Source organism: Aotus nancymaae, unplaced genomic scaffold (genome assembly GCF_030222135.1).
Source record: "Aotus nancymaae isolate 86718 unplaced genomic scaffold, 86718_ANA_hifiasm-v0.15.2.pri h1tg000089l, whole genome shotgun sequence".
NCBI classification, from domain to species: domain Eukaryota; kingdom Metazoa; phylum Chordata; class Mammalia; order Primates; family Aotidae; genus Aotus; species Aotus nancymaae.
In genome coordinates this window covers 15,283,526-15,305,614 of record NW_026988504.1, presented here as the reverse complement: position 1 = coordinate 15,305,614, position 22,089 = coordinate 15,283,526, and the positions used below count along the sequence as shown (strand labels likewise).

Here is a 22,089-nt window from a genome sequence, read left to right as displayed (position 1 = left end):
GATACACTATCATCAAAATTGAAAGAGCTAGAGGAGCAAGATCAAAAAACTCCAAAGCTAACAGAAGACAAGAAATAACTAAGATCAGAGCAGAACTAAAGGAGATAGAGACACAAAAAACCTTTCAAAACATCAATAAATCCAGGAGCTGGTTTTTTGAAAAGATCAACATAATAGACCTCTGGCCAGATGAATAAAAAAAGAAAAGGGAGAAGAATCAAATAGATGCAATAAAAAGTGATTAAGGGGATATCACCACTGATTCCACAGAAATACAAACTACAATCAGAGATTACTACAAACAACTCTATGCATATAAACCAGTAAACCTGGAAGAAATGGATAAATTCCTGGACACTTACACCCTCCCAAGCCTAAACCAGGAAGAAGTTGAAACCTTGAATAGACCAATAACAAGGGCTGAAGTTGAGGCAGAAAGTAATAGCCTACCAACCAAAAAAAAGTCCAGGTCCAGGCGGTTTCACAGCTGAACTCTACCAGATGCACAAGGAGGAGCTGGTACCACTCCTTCTGAAGCTATTTCAAACAATCCAAAAAGAGGGAATCCTTCCCAAATCATTTTATGAGACCAACATCATCCTGATACCAAAACCTGGCAAAGACTCAACAAGAAAAGAAAACTTCAGGCCAATATCCATGGTGAACATAGATGCAAAAATCTTCAATAAAATACTGGCAAACCTACTGCAACAGCACATGAAAAAGCTTATCCATCATGATCAAGTAGGCTTCATTGAGAGGATGCAAGGCTGGTTCAACATACTCAAGTCTATAAACATAATCCACCACATAAACAGAACCAAAGACAAAAACCACATGATTATCTCAATAGATGCAGAAAAGGCCTTCGACAAAATTCAACAGCACTTTATGCTAAAAACTCTCAATAAACTGGGTATTGAAGGAACATATCTCAAAGCAATAAAAGCTATTTATGAGAAACCTACAGCCAATATCATACTGAATGGACAGAAACTGGAAGCATTCCCTTTGAAATCCGGCACTAGACAAGGATGCCCTCTCTCACCACTCCTATTCAGTATAGTATAGGAAGTTCTAGCCAGAGCAATCAGGGAAGAAAAAAAAATAAAGGGTATGCAATTAGGAAAAGAGGAAGTCAAATTGTCTCTATTTGCAGATGACATGATTGTATATTTAGAAGACCCTATCATCTCAGCCCAAAATCTCCTTAAACTGATAAGCAAAGTCTCAGGATACAAAATCAATGTGCAGAAATCACAAGCATTTCTATACACGAATAACAGACTAACAGCCAAATCATAAGTGAACTCCCATTCACAATTGCTACAAAGAAAATAAAATACCTAGGAATACAACTAACAAAGGATGTAAATGACCTCTTTAAGGAGAACTACAAACCACTGCTCAAGGAAATAAGAGAGGACACAAACAGATGGAGAAACATTCCATGTTCATGGTTAGGAAGAATCAATATCATGAAAATGGCCATACTGCCCAAAGTGATTTATACATTCAATGCTATCCCCATCAAGCTACCAATGAGCTTCTTCATAGAACTGGAAAAAACCACCTTAAACTTCATATGAAACCAAAAGAGAGCCCGCATAGCCAAGACAATCCTAAGCAAAAAGAACAAAGCCGGAGGCATCACACTACCTGATTTCAAACTATACTACAAGGCTACAGTAATCAAAACAGCATGGTACTGGTACCAAAACAGAGATATAGACCAGTGGAACAGAAAAGAGGCCTCAGAGGCAACACCACAGGTCTACAAATATCTGATCTTTGACAAACCTGACAAAAGCAATGGAGAAAGGATTCCCTGTTTAATAAATGGGATTGGGAAAACTGGCTAGCAATGTGCAGAAAGCAGAAACTGGACCCCTTCCTGATACCTTACACTAAAATTAACTCCAGATGGATTAAAGACTTAAACATAAGACCTACCACCATAAAAACCCTAGAAGAAAACCTAGGCAAAACCATTCAGGACATAGGCATAGGCAAGGACTTCATGACTAAAACACCAAAAGCATTGGCAACAAAAGCCAAAATAGACAAATGGGACCTAGTTAAACTCCAGAGCTTCTGTATAGCAAAAGAAACAATCATTAGAGTGAACCGGCAACCAACAGAATGGGAAAAAATTTTTGCAACGTACCCATCTGACAAAGGGCTAATATCCAGAATCTACAAAGAACTAAAACAGATTTACAAGAAAAAAACAAACAAACCCATTCAAAAGTGAGTGAAGGCTATGAATAGACACTTTTCAAAAGAAGGCATATATGAGGCCAACAAACGTAGGAAAAAATACTCATCATCACTGATTATTAGAGAAATGCAAATCAAAACCACATCGAGATACCACCTCATGCCAGTTAGAATGGCAATCATTAAAAAAACCTGGAGACAACAGATGCTGGAGAGGATGTGGAGAAATAGGAACACTTTTACACTGTTAGTGGGAGTGTAAACTAGTTCAACCATTGTGGGAGACAGTGTGACACTTCGTCAAGGACCTAGAAATAGAAATTCCATTTGACCCAGCAATCCTGTTACTGGGATATACCCAAAGGATTACAAATCATTTCATTATAAAGACACATGCACATGTATGTTCATAGTGGCACTGTTTACAATAGCAAAGACCTGGAAGCAACCCAAATGTCCATCGATGATACACTGGACAAGGAAAATGTGGCACATACACACCATGGAATAATATGCAGCCATAAAAAATGAGTTTGTGTCCTTTGTAGGGACATGGATGAATCTGGAAACCATAATTCTCAGCAAACTGACACAAGAACAGAAAATCAAACACTGCACGTTCTCACTCATAGGTGGGTGATGAACAATGAGAACACACGGACACAGGGAGGGGAGCATCACGCACTGGGGTCTGCTGGGGAGGGCCATGGGAGGGACAGCAGGGGTGTGGGGAGGTCAGGGAGGGATAATATGGGGAGAAATGCTAGATGTAGGTGACAGGGGCATGGAGGCAGCAAACCACATTGCCATGTGTGTACCTATGCAACAATCCTGCATGATCTGCACATGTACCCCAGAACCTAAAGTACAATAAGAAAGAAAGAAAGAAAATTGGCTCTACTGTCCAGGTGCAGTGGGTTACTCCTATAATCCCAACACTTTGGGAGGCCAAGGTGGGCAGATCACCTCAGGTCTGGAGTTTGATGCCAACCTGGCCAACATGATGAAACCCTGTCTCTACTAAAAATGCAAAAATTAGCCAGGTGTGGTGGCATGTGCTTGTAATTCCAGCTACTCAGGAGGCTAAGGCAGGAGAATCCCTTGACTCCAGGAGGCAGCGATTGCAGTGAGCCAAGATTACACTACTGCACTCCACCCTGGGCGATAGAGTGAGACCCCATCTCAAAAAAAAAAAGAAAAGAAAAAGAAAGAAAATTGGCTCTACTAACCTCCCAGTCTTTCTACCCTCATGCCCCATTTCAAAAATGAACATCTTAAGCCCACCTGAGGGGAAGTGTGTGGCTCTTTTTAGGCAAATCTTAGCAACACCAAGTCCCAAACCCAGAACTTCTAAATCTGGTCTGCCCCTCCTATTCCATGTAGTCAAATGCAAATGAAAATACACTACTTTTACTTTAAAATATATGTGAGCTGCTAAAATGGATGGAGCATCCTTCTCACCTCTACTATGGTTCCCTGTGACTCAAGCAGAAATGTCCCTTGGCTTTTAGAGTGGGGCTCAGCAAAGCCATTTCTCATGTGAACAGTCTGAGAAATGTTTCTTTCCTTCAATAGTTGGCTTTGTGGCTGGCTGTGATTTTTTTATTATTATTATTATACTAGCTGTCCTTGCAAACAAAATGTGCAAGGCCAATTTAGAAAAGAGGCTCTGATTTGAAAAGGCATCTTTTTAAACACTGTAACTAATTTAAAGAGCATTCCAAAAAAAAAAAGAGCTTTCCAAAGGAAGGAACTGTTGATCAGTAATGATCTCTTGCGGCCTCATAGATGTGGAGGCTCAGCAAAGACACTTATGCCAAGATTGATTTGCAAGAAGCCTGAGGAATTTGTTTTCTAAGAGGAAGCCAATTGTTTTGAGAATCCACTTAGTTCAAATGACTGTACTTCTATGATGCTCAGTGATCAGTGTATAAATAAGAGGGATCAATACAGCAGCCTTCTTTATTTTTGGAAGGATACCAGCACAGTGGTATGAAGTTGTCAGGCTCCGTACTACTTTAAGTAATTTTTCAGCCTTTGCCAGGCTATGAAATATTACATGGAACCCAATCTTTTTAAATGCTACCACTGTTTCATTTTTCTTAAGGCTTAAAGTATCCCTCTAGATTATCTTGCATGTGTTGCCTTAAAGAGAGATATACACCTTAAAAACATGATTCTGGAACCAGACTGCCTGGGTTCAAATCCCAGCTCCACCATTTAGAAACTATGTGAACTCAAGCAAGTTATTTAACCTCTCTGTATAGCAGTTTCCTCATTTCCAAAATGAGAGAAACAATAAAGCCTGTCGCACAGGAATTGCAAGAATTGCGTGAATTAATGCTTGAAAAGCATTAAAATAGTGTCTGCTACTTAGTCGGTCCTCCATATATTTAACTGTTAAATTACTGAAAAAGGGCCTGTGTTGAGATATGTTCAAGTATAACCCATATTAAATAAATCTAAGTCCCATTTCCCTTCTAGCTTCTGTCTGTACTCCATCCCTACTCATTTCTTATTACTTTACAGTTGGCCTCTGTCACCATCACTCCACAGAAACTGATCTTCCAGCTGCCAGTGACATTCTTCCTGCCTCTGTCTTTACCAGTGTGACTCCCCTGAAGCATCTGACACAATGGGATGCCCTCTTCCTCTCTGACAGCTCCTTCCTAGAAACCTTCATGGCCCTTCTTTTTCTCTTGCTCTGAAACCCTGTTGTTCCTCAGGGAAACTGTTCCTGGCTTCCTTTTCTCATTAGGCTCTGTAGTCTCACTTAGGCAACCTCAGCCACTACCACCTATGTTCTGCCAGCTGCCAACTTTCTGTCTCTAGCCCAGATCTTTCAGATCACAATGCATTCTAGCCCTTTCCAAAATCTCCCTAGAAATCGAAACAGATGACACATCCTACTGAAAACTGAAACTCTCTGTGTCCAAAATGGAAATCATTATCTGAACCCCCTGAAACCTGCTGCTGCTGTTACTGTGTTCCCAAACCCAGTTCATGGCAGTGTCCACCCATTCGACCCAACCCTTCTTTTCCTCCTCTCTTTCATTGCCATGGGCAGTCCATCACCCCTTCCTCTGAGCCTCACCTTGGCTCATCCTCTTCTGTGCATTCACAAGGCCCTTCTCCTGGTTCAGGAAAGCACCAGCTCTCTCCTGCTTCTGAACAGGCTCCTGCCCTCAGGCATGTCCCCTTCCAAACTCTTCTCCACATGACATCCAGAGTGATCTTCAGTAGGTCCCTATGTCCCTGAGGCTACAGTCCAGGTACCCTCAAGGCTGCCTGTCTGCCCCAGTCCTCTCTCTCTCCTCTTTCTTTCCTTTCCCTGCTCCTCACACCCCTGCCATTGCTGATCTTTTAAAAAATCTTCAGTTAGGATGAGCTTTCTCTCATCTTCAGCTTTTGGCATATGCTGTTTCTTCTCCCTTTTGCCACTTTCCCTGGCCAACTCCTACTCTTCCGATAGGTCTCATCTTGGGTGTCTGTCTCTAGACAGATTTCCTGGGCCATTCCAGCCTCCAGGACTGGTTTGTGGAGACATTTTTTGTGGTTGTTATTTTTTGTCTTTTTTGTTTTTGAGACTGAGTCTCACTCTGTCGCACAGGCTGGAGTGCAGTGGCGTGATCTTGGCTCACTGCAACCTCTGCTTCCCAGTTTCAAGTGATTCTTGTGCCTCAGCCTCTCAAGTAGCTGGGATTACAGGCGGCCACCACCTTGCCCGGCTAATTTTTGTATTATTAATTTTTAATGGAGATGGGGTTTCACCGTGTTGGCCAGGTGGGTCTGTAACTCCTGACCTCAAGTGATCCGCCCACCTGGTCTTCCCAAAGTGCTGGGATTACAGGGGTGAGCCACTGCGCCCAGCCTTATGTTCCATTCTTTATTCTCCTCTTGTGCCCTTTGGTTTTTCTGCTGTAGCATAGCCAGTGTCCAGTGGAGTGGGTGCTGTTGCACCTCCCACTGACCCCTAATCCCGGCAAGAACAGGGCCGTTCACAGTGGAGCCCAGTGCCTAGTGTTCACTGTCAAATAAACCCACTGTTGTGTCAAAGATGTGCAGCAAAATAGAGTTCCTTTCAGAAAGCACTTTCTTGTTTCAGTGATATGACAAACACATATGCAGAGAAAACAAAAAACTTAACTTCTTAAGCATCCCCAGATCCTTGACTTTCCATGTTTGGGGTGAGTCCTCAGACCTGTTTTCCCACTCGCCTTTTCTGTCCCTTTCTCTCTACCTCTCTGAGATGCAAATTATTTATAGTGTTTCTCTGAATTTTTCCTGTGGAAACATCTGACAAGATTTTTAGGGCTAAGAGAATAATCACACTTACAGGCTTAACCCCAAGATAAGAACACTTTCTTCTCTGTCCCTTCTCAATCATCAGCCCCTAAACTATCTAGAAGGTCCGCAACACTGGATTTCCCTTTCCTTTCTTCTTGTGATGTTTATCCAAGTTTTCCTTTCATCCATGTTGAGACTATATTAGTTCATGGCATAAAAATCCTTTTGATTTTATCAATAAGGATAAACAAATATCTCAAGAAAAGAAAGAAAGCTAAACTAAACCCTCCCAAAATAAAGTCAATAGAATTTAGTAGATACTCATTGAACTTCTACTGAAATAGACATTGCAATTAAGAGGCTCATGAAAAGATAGTATTGTAATGGGACGAGTTAAAGGAGGTACTTTGTGAAAACCCCATCATTAATTATATAATACAGAAAAAATAGTAATTTTTTTTTTCTTTGAGACAGAGTTTTGCTCTTGTCACCCAGACTGGAGTGCAATGGCACGACCTCAGTTCACTGTAATCTCTGCCTCTCGGTCAAGCAAATTCTCCTGCCTCAGCCTCCTGAGTAGCTGGGATTACAGGCGCCCACCACACCCAGCTAATTTTTTTTTGGATTTTTAGTAAAGACCGGGTTTCACCATGTTGGCCAGGCTGGTCTCACACTACTAACCTCAGGTGATCCACCTGCCTTGGCCTCCCAAAAAGCTGGGATTACAGGCATGAGCCACCACGCCTGGCCAAAAATAGTAAATATTTGATTGAAATTTAAACAGTAAATGCGACTTCCAGTTAAAGTGTAGCAAAATATCACATTTATGCCTCCATGCTTTTGCTTAGTTATGTCTGGGTAGTTGAAGAGACAAGTCAATTTTTATATTACTAGAGAAAATTTATCAGAAAAAAAATATGTACAGGATTTTTTTTGTTCCATTTGGTTTTTAACATGTGAGCCACCACCTTAAATGACTGTCAGTGGATGGTTCAGTTCAGTTGGCTTCCCTGCTTTTATGTTGCTTATTTCTTCCTGCCCAAGAAGTCAGGGACCCTTTTAAACATTTTCACTTTCAGCCATCCATGCCTTCGCTTGAGCACACATTCTCTAGTTGCTAGCTTTCCAAAAAATCATGGGTGGGAAAATTAAAACTCAAAAGCTGTGAGAGCCTGGGATAAAGGATATGAGGAAAAAACAAACATTTTGCAAAGCAGTGCTTTGTATTTACTGTATAACATCCATAAACTATACCTACTGTGCTGGACACTGAACACGAATAAGTACTTTCAAACATCTGCCTTTAGGTTAAGTCCTGAACCAGAAGGAAAAGCTAGGCTTCAAAAGCTGTGGAGGAAGCACCAACCAAAAGAAAAGCTAGATGTTAAGGATAGTGGTCACAATGTGGCATTTCTGAAAACCAGCAAATAAGTTTCAAAACCTTATTTTTGTCCTATTTCTAGTATTTTGTGTGTGGGGGCGGGGGGGGCGGGTAATTTTCTCTTTTCTGGGACTGACTTGTTTTTGTGTTTGTGAGATCATTCTAGATTAAATAGAGGAGTGCCGTGCTGAATACTGCCCCATCTAGTCACTTGCCTGAGGCCCACGACAGGCTTTAAAAGGCTGTTTCCAGGGGCAAGGAGCCTTTTTAAATTCAAAGACTTAAGTGTAATGTGGTTACATGTCCTGAAATACACAGATTTATTTAGCTGAGCAAATTATATTTCCCAATGAGAGCCCAGTCATAAAGGTTGCATTTTTCTAGGAATTTTTAAAAATGGAACATGTAAATATAAATTTTATTGCACCTGAGAATGTTTTGGGACTTGAATTTTTTGCACCATTGTTTAGAGACTCCTGGCTGCTGAAGATTCTAAATGCAATTTCTTATTTAAAGATGTTGGCGATAATAAATGATTTCTAGAAAAAACATGACTCCCAGGCTTCCATTCCTGTCGCTTTCTTGCCCCGGCATGTTCCTAGCAAGGGCCTCAGAACGCTTTGTCACTGAAATGCCCCTCTACAGCATCGTTAACTCCTGTTGGTTTTTTTCCTCATAGTCTCCTGGTTCCTTTTCTCATTTTCATCATTATCCCCACATTTTGAATTGATTACGCTACTAAGACTATTGCAAGGAAGGATGTGTTCCTTGCATCCCAAATGGAAACTTTGAACACATTTTCCAGCAGAAACGTTATTACAAATGGCGGATGAGTCTCACAGTACAATTAGCACAGTATAGTATTTCAGACACATAATGGTTAAATAATTTTTTCAGATTCAGGTCTTTCCCTAACACTTTGACTCGACTCCAAGTAGTCCCTCCACTGCCCCACTCCGCTAAACTTTCCCCTCTCAGTCTCTTTCAACCACCAAACTCTTAAAACAGTAGGGCTGGCTGGGCACAGTGGCTCAAGCCTGTAATCCCAGCACTTTGGGAGGCCAAGGTGGGCAGATCACTTGAGGTCAGGAGTTCAAGACCAACCTGGCCAACATGGTGAAACCCCGACTCCACTAAAAATACAAAAAAATTACCCTGGCATGGTGGTAGACACCTGTAATCTCAGCTACTCAGGAGGCTGACACAGGAAAATTGCTTGAACCTGGGAGGTGGAGGTTGCAGTGAGCCAAGATTGCACCACTGCACTCCAACCTGGGCAACAGAGTGAGACTCTGTCTCAAAAAAAAAAAAAAAAAGAAAAAGAAAAAGAAAAAAAGAGTAGGGCTATGCCTGTTTTTTCTGCTTTTTCACCATGCCTTCATTTCTTATTCTTTGCTTCATACCCAGCGCTTAGTTTGGTATAAGCACTCAGTAAATGTTTGTTGAATGAAGAAATTGATTTGTTTATTTACATCTATCAACCAATAAAACTATATGCTTAGAAGTAATCACCTTCGTCCTATGTATTTTTAGTTTTAGCAATAGTAATAGTAGTACTGTAGTTGTAGTTGTTGTTCATGTGATTGTTGTTATGTTTGTGATGATTGTAAAACTGATGTTAATCACAAATCCCCCTAAATCCCCTGATCAGCATTCAATTCTAATAACCACCTTCTGGAAATTCTCTCCTCCCTTGACTCCCCAGATTCTACACTACAGTTTAAATTTCTTCTGTGGTTATTAATACATTTACTGCCTCTTCTTTTCTCTTCAGGGACTCTAACTATAAATTCTGCCCCCAAGTTTTATGTTGTTTTTCTCTCTTTTCTTTCTCTGTTAACAACTCATTCACTCCTACAACTTCAACTCTAATTCCTCTTGCAGAACAATCCCGACTGGGCATCTGACCCTGGCTTCTCTTCAAGTTCCAGACTGAATAGACACTTCTGCATGGATGGTCTTTTGGCCTCTAGAACTCGGCATATTTCCCCTCCATCTTTATTACTCCTGACTTAAATTGAACTGAGAGTGTCAGCTGGCTTTTTTCCTTCTCACTTCCTATGTCACATCAGTTGTTTCCAGGCTCTGTCTTACTCCTTTCCTTTCTGTTACCATTACCCTAATCCACGTTACACTTACTACTTCTTCGCTGGACTCTTCCTGGGTTTCCTTGTTCCTTCTGCTCCACCTGCTGCTTGTATTATTACCATTGCAAGTAAGTCAACCATATATCATACAGGTCTAATCATATAGCTCCCCTAATCAAAAACTTTCAACTGTTCCCCACTGCCAAACAGCTCTACTAGCCTGCCTACCCCTCATCCTTCATTGTACCTGAATGTACCCAAACATCATCTAGGGTAGACTATTTTCACTGCCTAAATATTATCAGTATTTTCTTGTATATAAATATTTGGTAATGCTGTTTTTACCAGAATATGGGATTGCTTAATTTTTCAGGCATGCATCAATTCCAAATAATAATACAGTACTGCTGTGAGTAGTACAATGGATCTCCAAAATGGAGGTGAAGCTAGGAGACGAAAGGAAAGAACTAATATTAGGTCTAGGTACACAGATGACTGATGAATGAAGACATCGAAGTCATATAATTGTTAGGAGCTGGGGAAAGCGATGCTAGGCCTGGGCTCACATTTTGAACTGACAGTGATGGGACAAGAGTAAACCAGCAGGTATATATACTGTTAAAGAATGTATGTCTTCATTTAAATGGCCAATAATTATTTTTAAAAACTTTGATATTCATGTGAATCCAAATAAGATCATAAAATATAGTGTTGACTTTTTCACATTTTGATCAGTTGGATTATCATAACCCAGAATAAATTAGACGTGACAAGCAGAATTAACTAAATATGTTGCATATTTACATTGTGGGCAAGATTTATGTACATGTGTACATGAAGAGAGAGATATGCACATATACATATATGCACACATGTATATATATGTGTGTGTGTCTGTGTACCTACATATGGGAGAGAGTGACAGGAGAGAGATGACGCCTGGAGCTCAAAGGGTTATGTTCTCTTGGGAATCATCAAACCTTTTTGAAGAGGAGAAGGTAGAGGATATTTGCACAGTTTAGGCGAGGGGCATATTCACGGCTTGGAGAGCTGACATTCAAAGGCTCCTTTAGAAGTGTGGCCTAAAAAGGAAAACAGAATCCAAATGACAAATGAAGAGTGGCCAGACCTAGAGAGAAGAGGTGGGTTAGGTGCTCTTCAGTTTCTTGGAGATGAATTTATGGAGGAAGGAAAGTAAATTGACTTAACATGAGAGGGAATAATCGCTGTTAAAGAAATTGAGGGATAGAAATGAACTATTATTTGTGAAATGCTTGAATTTTGCCTTCACAAGAGTATGTTTTCTAGGAACCAGTTTGTAGTACACCACTTTGGTACAGCTCTTAAAATAAATTCTAAATTGTTCTTTAGACAGTATAAGTTTTCATTAGCTATATTTAGATTTTTTTATGTTTTTGTTTCTAAAGTTAATATAATTTGTATCCTGTGCAGATTTGAATTTGCCATTCTCCAAAATAAAAACAGAAATTTCGGAAGCCTACATAATAATTTTAATTATTTCCACGGGTTCTCATTGTCTGCATACCTGGTAACCCCCTGGACCACCACTCTCTGGTAGAAAGGCATACCCTACGCACATCTTATGCAGTTCCATAAAGCTGCTAGAATCCTCAGTTGCCATGTACCATCTACCTACCTTACTGTAAAGCACAGAAATGGAGAGAGCATACAGGGAAAATGAGAACTAATGTATGGTGATTATAGTGTGGTTTTGGTTGTCAGTGTGCTATATTTTGAACGTTTTCCAATTTATTTTGTGCCTTATGTCTGCCATTCATATTTTTTATGTCCGATTTTCTCTTTCCTGACCCAGCATTAGCCAGTTTCGCTTGGCATGGGTGATTTTTGGCATGAATTCAGGCTTCAGTATAGTTCTACGCTGCTGATAAGCACAGCTCTCTGCCTTACTCAGCTCTTGCATTTGAATATCGCCCACAACACCCACCTACACAGAGGACAAACTCTTTGTTCACATCTCCTCATCAAAAGTGAAAATTAGAGCGGGACCCAGACAGTTCTAACCCAGCTTACTTTCTAGTACTATTTTGGTCACTATTTACATTTGCTGGTGAAAAAAGCAGAGGTTTTTTTTTTTGTTGTCGTTGCTTAAAGCCCTTTTGAAGTCCCACAGCACAGCAGAAATTATAGGTTTGTCTGGGCTTTGCCAGTCAGATGGAAGAGGGCATAACTACATGATGAGGATAGTGATGCGAATAACCCTGTCCTGTTTTATGTTATTTCTGCAAGCATTTTTAATATGTCATATATCAAAAGTACTTGGAACTATTTCTTCCTGAGATATAAGCAGTATTAGCCATCGTTTCTCTAGGCTGCTTTCCGTCGACATGTAAATACAGAATATTTTGGTCTCCTTAGAGATCTAAAACAAGTGGATAAGGAGGTGTTTATTTTTTGTTCTACTATTCATCTTCTGTATATCATATCCATGAATTATGGAAGAAATGATCATAATTGCCCCATGGAGGCCAGAACCATTAATTTCATACCCTGATTTTCCTTACTTATGGCACCTCAGAAATTATTTTGTTGAGCACAGCGGGCATTCAAGTACCTAGCTATCAAATGAGCAGAGGGTGGTGGGGAGTCTCCCTTTCAACATGCTGACTCTCAAATGTTGGTGTGAGGGTGGCAGTGCCCTCTGACAAGCAGGGAAGGGCTGCTGGGCATGCAGCAGTGGATGGACTCTGGGACGCAAACCAACCTGAGCAGTCGGTGCCTCTGGCTAAGGGGAAAGTGGTAGTGGTGTTTTATTTTTGCTTTGTTTCTATCCTGATACTTCGCCACAATGCATGCAGTGAGCACATGCTACTTTGGCAATGGACGAAGGGTGGGGACAGTTACGTGTTCAGTCGTGTGGTCATTTGGTAATGGACGTGGTACCTGAAACAGAAAGTGGAATCTGTCTGTTCTACCAGAAGACCTTGAATGAGCTTCTAGCCCTGTTGCACTTTTTGAACTTTATTTCCATTTGTTCCTTTTTGTGACTATAGCAGGCAGAGATAGAGGGGATGAAAATTTATGTTAAAAATGTTTTGACTTCACAAATCCTTTGACTCAGACATTTGGTAAAACCTTGATGAATTTCTAAAAAGCTGGAGAGTCCTGGTTTCGTCAGCACTATACAGTTAGATGGTCCTAATACAGAGTTTCCATAAGAAAAATAATTACAAAAACTTAACGGAAGTATGATATATAATCATATAGGTAAATATAGTTGCCCATTTCTTATTCCCCAGTTGTGATAAAATAGTAACTAACATCTGTTGAGCTCTTACATGTGCTAGCATTGTGTTTTTATGTAATAATACTCATGTCCACCATATGAGATAGGTACTGTTATTATTCCTCTATTTATAAATGAGTAAACTGAGGCCCAGAAAAATGTGAATAACTTGCCCAAAGTCTCATGACTAGCAAAGAGTTGGAGCAGAGATTCCAGCTCAGGCAGCCAGACTGGAAACCTTCAGTGCTTCATTAATAACCATATTATATGTATTTGAATATTTCACCACTAGACTAAATGATCTCTCTAATATGAGAAACTCAATTGATCATATAACAATTGAATTTAGTGCTGGAAGGTGACCTCTCAAATGTCTCACTATGGTATAGATGAAACAGGTTCAAAGAGGTCACGTGTCTTGCCTCCAGCCACACTGCTAGAGAGAAAGTGGAGCTCCAGGTTCACCGCCCACTCATCTTTCTACCAGTGAGCCATGCCATCTCACCCAGGAATGCCATCACAAGCAGTTGACTGTCATTACATGAACCTGTTTGTTTTTTGTCTTAAGTCTCCACAGGAATTAATTCGTTTTTAGACAGAAGCTCTCGGTTTTCACTTTTTAATGAAGGTTGCCACTTCAGAGCCCAGTTCATGATAGAAAAGAGTAACAGCAGAAAGTCCTCATTTAGAAAAGAGTGGGGACACAGAATAAGCTGGGAACTGGATGGCCAGCGTACTTCTCAAGCTACGGAGAAACCTAGATGTCCCACTGTGCCATCCGGCCTGCCAAAAGCCTTACCACCAGTGCTCTCTTGCCTTCATAGCTTCAGTTCCTCTTACATAAGAGGTTTCTATGGAAAATACCTCTAGGTTTGTGATGAAAGTATCTGACATGGGACTTCTGCATACACACAGAGGTTGGATTGGGAGAAGTTAGTACTGGTATTAAACATAGTATTTACGGTGAGGGAAGGCCAGGAAATGAAATATTTATTGACTCTATTACTTCCTTGCTGTCCTACACACATACAAATATCATGGGTTCATATCTCACCAAATCTTCAGAAGTATTTTAGGTGACTTACAGAGATGCATATGGTACAACAGGATAAAAATTAATGAGAAAATCAGTAAAACAAAAAGATATGAAAATATATGAAATCAAGAATAGAATTCATAAACAAAACACCTGCCATGAAGTCTAATAACGCTGCTAAAAGGAGAGCTGCATGTTTGTCCTGGGCTTCATAGCAGCTAAAGACAAGAAGAAATCAAATTTCAGTAGCCAGTGTCCTTAATAGAAACCAAGTCAAGCACTTAGGAGAAGCACAGCTCTTCCTAGCACTGACATCAGAGAGGAATTTCAGCTGTAGGACCCTCATGAAAGGTGCACCGTATAAGTGCCTCTCACACCTGAATGTGCCGACAGGTCACCTGGAAATTTTGGTAAGATGTAGGCTCTGATCCTGTTAGTCTGGAGTAGGGCTCAAGATCCTACAATGTTGCTGGTTCTCAGAACAGGCATTGAGTATCAAGGATATATGCCATGCTTGGGGGTCTGAAATTATTCTTTAGGTAGAGAAAAACTACTGAAGATTTTTTCAGCAGAGGAGGTAAGGTTCGTGTTTTGGAAAGATCACTGGCACGATGTAGAAGACAGTGTAGAGCAAAGAAAGATCAGTGGAAGAAAAACCGTAAGATGTAGCTTATGCTCTTAACAATATTCTTACTGGAAAAGCAGCATCAAGTTTCTCAAAGCTATTTTGTATAACGTTCCTCCATGTGGACTGATGGCACACACCTAAAGCACATGCTTCCACATGGGACCAAGTGATGGTTTTATCCATGAATTAAAATTTCAATATTGATATGGTTTTGCTGTGTCCCCACCCAAATCTCATCTTGAATTGTAGCTCCCATAATTCCCACATATTGTGGGAGGGACCCAGTGGGAGATAATTGAATCATGGGTCATTTCCCCCATACTGTTCTCATGGTAGTAAGTCTCATGAGAGCTGACGGTTTTATAAGGGGAAACCCCTTTTGCTTGGCTCTCATTCTCTCTGTTTCCTGCCCCCATGTAAGACATCCCTTGCTTTTCCACCATGATTGTGAGGCCGCCACAGCCATGTGGAACTGTGAGTCAATCAAATCTCTTTCCTTTATAAATTACTCAGTCTCAGGTATGTCTTTATCAGCAGCATAAAAACGGACTAATACAAATATCTAAGAATTGTTGTAACATATATATTGCAAATCTTTATGAACGTTGTTAGTTAATTAAAGTAATCTTTTTATTAGAATTAGGCTGCAGATTTGATGTTTTACTCTCTTGCAAGAATCTAGAGTTCAGACATCTCATTTCACTATGAAGGGGAGATTATTGTTCTGTTTGACCTCTATCTGCAGAAGGGGGATGAGAGTGAAGAGGACTATTCATCCAGCAGGCCAAGAAAAAATGCACAGAGACCTGCAACAAAGAGTTGAAGCTGGGGAAACAGGGTGAAACAGACGTTGAGAGATATTCCCAGAAGAGAACACAGTTTAACAACTAGGAGGGTGAGGCCAGCAGACACCTACACATCCAGTTCAATCTTAGTCATCACTAGGGACATTGGTGTGTGAGGCAGGCACCATAACCACTCCACTGGGGTTCAAGTCCCTGGGCCGAAGACAGATGGGAAGTAAAGGTACCTTGATGATAGGTCAAAGAATGGTGCTCTGGAATCCTTTAGATATGTCTTATCTTGTATTAAATTGCTTTAGGGACCATTTAAATTTCAGTTGAGAATGATCTAAATGGATTAAGACTTGTCTGCAGTTTAAAGTGACTATAGGACTAGAGTGACCTGAAAAATCAAGGCACCCTTCTGAATTTTCACCAAGGGGCAAGAGAAGAACTGCCTCTACTAAGCAGGATTAAAGGAGCAGTGGGAGATGAGAGAGAGAAGCTTCTGTAATTACATTCATTGAGTCCTACAGAGCCAACATGCCAGTTTCATGTTTATGGGGAAAAGACGTGGAAAGAAGACACTGTGCTAATAGGGGTGGTATCTGAGTGCAAGGATTATGGAAATTCTATTTTCCTCTTGATGCTTTTTCATTTTACTTCAATTAGCCTGTATTATTTTCTAATCTGAAGTAAAACATAAATTTTTAAAATTGATATTAGGTCCTAAAATAGGATTTGATCCCTTAGTGGGAGATCAAATGGACTTAGCATTTCAGAAATTGGGCTAACAAACCATACTAACAATACATCAATGGGTAAATGGAATTTTTTAGAATTAATTTTAGAAGTCAGATTTCCTAGACCACACGTGTTTCAAGGAGTCTGATCATGTCATACAAAAAAAATAAAAAATAAGGTGGGAAGGAGGTTAGTTCATCACTTTTGAAGAGAAACACTATATCTTAAGCTTTAGATGTTTGGTTTGTGGTGCTTCATTTCAAAGAAGCCATGCTAACCTTAGAGTTTTAGTTACAGCCATGATTCGTTAGCAAAGGAAAGCCTTAGATGAAAGGTTAAGGTTGAGCACATTTTCAACTACACTGTTAAAATGTTGGCTACACTGCCAAGAGCCAGTCTTGGTTTGTGCTTAATAATATATTTTTGACTATTTGCATTCCTCTGTTAAGTATGCTGGGTGTTTGGAATCACACTAGTTCTTACACAGTACATGAAGTTCTGATTCACCTTGCACATTATCTCTTTGATTAAAGTTACTTTGAGGGCACAGTGGCTCACACCTGTAATCCCAGCACTTTGGGAGGCCGAGATGGGTGGATCACGAGGTCAGGAGTTCAAGACCAGCCTGGCCAACATGGTGAAACCCCATCTCTAAAAAATAAAAAAATAAAAAGAAAGAATTTAAAAAAAAAAGTTACTTTGAAAGGTGTTGAAACAATATTAAGAGTTTTTTCTTTGTTAAAGGCTTTTCCTTATATACTACTCATGCGAGAAGAAAATGCTTATACATTCCTGACAAGAGTAATTAAATCCAATACTTCAAAAAGTTTCCATTCTTTCCATTCTCTTAACTCACATGGGAAACCACAGTCTTAAAAAAAATCCAGCTAGAAACTTCTGAAATTTTCATCTTATAAAAGCAGCACAAATCATCAAATTAGTTGCCTCATAATCTCATCGTGAATGTAATTCTTGCTATATATTTAGGGACATAAGTGTTCATGTTTATTATTGTCCGTTCAGATTGGAATTCATAAATAATTCAAATTTGCTCTACTCTCACTAGCAGTAAGCTTCAGCTCCCAGGAGAATCACCTTTTCAGCACAGTGGTCTTTAAAATCTCTCAATACCAAGAATAAACCCTGCCTTCATGGAAAATATGGCTAGAGGGAGATATAGATGCCAGTCAAACAAAATGATCACACAAATAAATGTAAACATGTGACCCTGCTGGGAGCTGCAAAGGGGAGGCACATGGTGCTGTGGGAATATATCATAGCTGACCCAATTGGAAAGGTTTCTCTGGCAAAGTAATGTTTAAGCTGAGACAGAAAAGATGTGTGAAGGGAATTAAGTATAATATAGCAAAATCAGCCTCCAGACAGAACAGAATACACAGCGCAATGGTTGGTGTGAAATGGTATATGTGACAGAATAAGAGGGCCAGTGTGGATGCAGTCTGAAGAATGGGTGAGGGTAATACAAGAGGAAGACGGAAGGGGAGGCAGAGGTCAGACAAGGCAGCATCTTGATGGCCACATGAGGAGTTTGGATCTTTTCTATGCAAGAATTGGGAGTCTTTATAATACTTTAGTCAGTGGGGGACATCATCAATATTTATTGGCACCTAATTTGCCAAGCACTATCCCAGATCCCTGAAATTCAGTGGTGAACAGGATCAGTTCCTGGCATTCACAATTTTCTAATAATGGAGAAAGAGCATAAATAAGGAAGAAAAGTACCAGATAATGATTAAGTGTTCAGCAGACACTGAAGACAGGATATCATAAAGCAAGACCAAGGGGCCAATTCAGGTTACGTGGTCAAGAAAGGCCTCAAGAGGAAGTGATGTATAAGCTGAGACTGGCTACCAAAAGGAGTTGACCATGTGAAAACAATGAGGAAAATACTCCAGAAAGAAGGTGTATTAGTCCATTCTCACATTGCTATAAATAAACACCTGAGACTGGGTAATTTATAAAGAGGTTTTATTGGCACATGATTCCACAGGCTGTACAGGCATGGCAGCTTCTGATTCTGGGGAGGCCTCAAGGAGCTTGTACTCATGGCAGAAGGCAAAGCAGGAGCAGACTCTTACATGGCAGGAGCAGGACGAAGAGACAGAGCAGGGGAGGTGACACACACGTTGAAGCAACTGGATCTCGCAAGAACTCACGATCATGACAGCAGCACCAAGGGTGATGTTAAACCATGTGAAACCACGCCCATGATCCAGTCGCCTCCTACCAGGTCCCACCTCCTACAATGAGCATTACAGCTGAACATGAGATTCAGATGGGGACCCAGATCCAAACCCTGTAAGAGGTTAAGATCAAGAGGAAATCAGTGAAGAACACTGGTTCCCTCTTTACCAGTCTTCATCAGAAGGGAAGTGCTAATGGTAATGAGTTTGTCAGGTTCAAAGAATAGTAGGAAGGCAAGTGTGGCTTGACCAAAGTGGAGACTGGTACAAGGAGAAGCCTGAGAGATATGTGCAAGCCACAGCTGGTAGGACCTTATAAGCGTGGTGAGGAGCTTAGATATTATTAGAAGTGTAATCGTAAGTCATTGGAGAACTTTGAGCTGCCAAGGCAAGACTATGTCTTACCCAACTCTGTACCTTCTAATACATTGTACAGACTCAAAAAATAGTGTTCATTTGAATTATTCAGAAAGAATTTGACTCCTCTTGCCAAAACATGAACTGAAGCTTATTCTCAAGCTGAAGAAATTTACATTAGGAATTAAGTTGCCAGAGGAATCTTCTCAATAAGGGCTTAGTGGCAAATAAACAGGACTCCATGGGAGGGAACAGGTGGAATAAAAGCAAGTTTCAAAGAGCTCTCCTGAGCTTTTGCCTTGGATAATTTGATGGCTCATGTGGGTGGCAGTGGTACTGTGCATTGATGTAGAGAAACTTGAAGATGATGGGGAATATTGCTGTGGTAATAATGGATTGGAACAAAGAGATCTATGAGTATAGTCATTGTCCAGAGGAAAATAGACAAGGACAGTAGCTGTAGGACTGAAGAGGAGAAATATTTAGAAGGCTGGCAAATGGTTAGATAGATAGTAGAGAAAATTCAAGGGTGTCCTCACAGTTCCTGATCTGGGTAACTAGGTGAATATGAGTTCCCTTAATCTAGATCTGAATCTATAGGAACATAATTAGATTGAGGCAAAGGGGTGAGTAGAAGGAGAGGGGAATAAAGTGGGGAAACTGATAATATGTCCAGTTTTAAAGGTGTTAAGCCTGTGACTTTGTTGTAAATGTCTAGGAAGTAACTGCATGTATCTTTCTTGATTTTAGGCATTGCACGGAAGACCCTCTCCTTTTCACCAAGTTAAGTGTAACCAAAGCCTGGCATTGAAGGCCACTGTGCTCTGGCCTCCCTTTTCAGGACCACCTCCCCTTCGCACATTCCAGGTCCTGCTCCATGGACTGCACACTCTTTGTTGAGCACACCCGCATTCTCCTTGTATTCACGTTTGCAGATGCAACTTCTCTGGCAGACAATTCTTTCCCCTTTCCACCTGAGGCCTGTAAGAATTCTAGCTATTATTCAAGGCTTTTCCCAAATGTCACTTCCTTCCTGAAGACGTTCCCAATCTCTTTGCATTTTTCTCACGTCATTTCACTGTATATAAGGGGTTCGTTTCTCTTTTAGTTTTATTGTGATAATTTTCAAACATACCCAAAAGTAGAGAGAATAGTACTATGAACTCCTGTATGCCTGTCACCTGCCTTCAGCAGCTATCAAGATTTGGCCACATTTGCTTTATCTTTTCCCACTCATTCTTTGCTAAAGTATTTTAAAGCACATTCCAGACATCAAGTCATTTTACACTGTGTATTTCAGAATGCCTCTCGGAAACCATGGGCCTTGTCTTACACAGTCACAATGCCATTGTCATACCTAAGACAGTAAACAATTAGCTTTCAGTATCATCTAACATTTACTTCATAACTAAGTATCCCAAATTAACTGTAAAATGCCATTTTACAGTTGATTTGTCTGAATCAGGATCCAAACATTACATTGGATTGTCACAGCTCTCACGTCTTTAATCTAACGCAGCCCCTTCCTCACTTTTTCCCACGTCGTTGACTTCTTGCAGAAACCAGGTCAGTTGTCCTGTAGAATGTCCCACATGCTGGAGTTATCTGCTTGCTTCCTTGTGGTGTCATTGAACGGCTTCCTCTGTCCTTCCTTTTCCTTTTGTTCTCTCAATTGAACACTTAACACACTTACCATGCTCTCCTGCCTTTCATCCTTATCACACACCCACTAAGATAATGTAAGCGCCGTAAAAGGCAAGACTATGTCTTACCCAGCTCTGTACCTTTTAATACATTGCACAGACTCAGAAAGTAGTACTCACTTGAATTATTCAGAAAGAGTTTGATTCCTCTTGCCAAAACATGAACTGAAGCTTATTCTCAATCTGAAGAAATTTACGTTAGGAATTAAGTTGCCAGAGGAATCTTCTCAATAATGTAGGTCACTATTTCCTCATTTGCTCTGAAAGAATTGCAGCCTAACTTGAAGTGGCACATTCTTATGTCTGAAACTTCTTGCAGTTTGAAGCATTAGGAAACAAATGAAATTTCCATGTCCCTTGCACTATCTCTAGGTCCGTATAGAAGTGATTTCAGAAATCAACTGTTTTGTGCATTCAGCATGAAAACTAGGTCACTAATCATTTTTCTGATCAGAAGAACTGAATTTTGCTTAGTGGTTCAGAACTCAAACTGAAAAGCTGACTATAAAAACACCATCACGTGTATGCTTTGTTGTTGATAACTAACTGCAATCCAAGCTTTAATAACTAGAAAGGAGTGGAAGAAACTTCAAAAGGTTGCATGATAAATGTTTTTGACAATGTGTCAGCTGAACATTAAACAGGATCTTTGTAAATCCTCTCATTCTAAGTGGTTTAAACGGAAAGTTTTAAACTTCTTCCTTCATAAGTATTGGCTCCAGATATCACAGAATCCTAAGGTTAAAAAAAGAATAACACTTTATCTGGCGTAAGTGATTTCCATCCATCATGTGAATGTGGGGGCAAGGGGCAGGCTCACCTGAGGACCTCCAACTCTGCACCTTAAGTAGTGTCTCTTTCATTGTCTAAGAAGGAGCCATTGGGCTGGACATGATGGTTCAAGCCTGTAATCCTAGCACTTTGGGAAGCCAAGATGGATGGATCACGAGGTCAGGAGATCAAGACCATCCTGTCTGACATGGTGAAACCCCATGTCTACCAAAAATACAAAAAATTAGCCAGGCATGGTGGCATATGCCTGTAGTCCCAGCTACTCAGGAGGCTGAGGCAGGATAATCGCTTGAACCCAGGAAACAGAGGTTGCAGTGAGCCGAGATCATGCCACTGCACTCCAGCCTGGGCAACAGAGCAAGACGCCATCTCCAAAAAAAAAAAGGAGCCATCCTTCTATTGGAGTGGCTTCCTTAATGATCTGTTATGACCATGTACACGCACAAAATTATCAAAATACCAATGGACAGCCTAAAGTAGTAATACCCTAATGCCATTTTCCAGATTATCTCATAATGAGTGCACTGTTGGCCCTCACATGGGTAAAATGAGGTCTGGTAGGACTGGGGAGTTGAAAGAAATGTTTGTGTGCGTGTGTGTATT

The 22,089-nt window shown here is 40.5% G+C and overlaps 1 protein-coding gene across 11 annotated transcripts in view; it reads left to right on the top strand.

The window, feature by feature from the left end:
- Nucleotides 1-22,089, top strand: part of CEP112 (centrosomal protein 112) — a 664,691-nt gene that overhangs the window by 492,933 nt on the left and 149,669 nt on the right. Inside the window, exon 24 of one of the 11 annotated variants that reach the window (XM_064369455.1) lies at nucleotides 19,742-19,967. The exons of the other annotated variants lie outside the window; for them this stretch is intronic. Coding sequence (XP_064225525.1) covers nucleotides 19,742-19,891 — 150 coding nt within the window. The 3' untranslated portion in view covers nucleotides 19,892-19,967. Of the gene's footprint in view, nucleotides 1-19,741; nucleotides 19,968-22,089 lie in introns of those variants that run through there. 11 annotated transcript variants of the gene reach the window in all.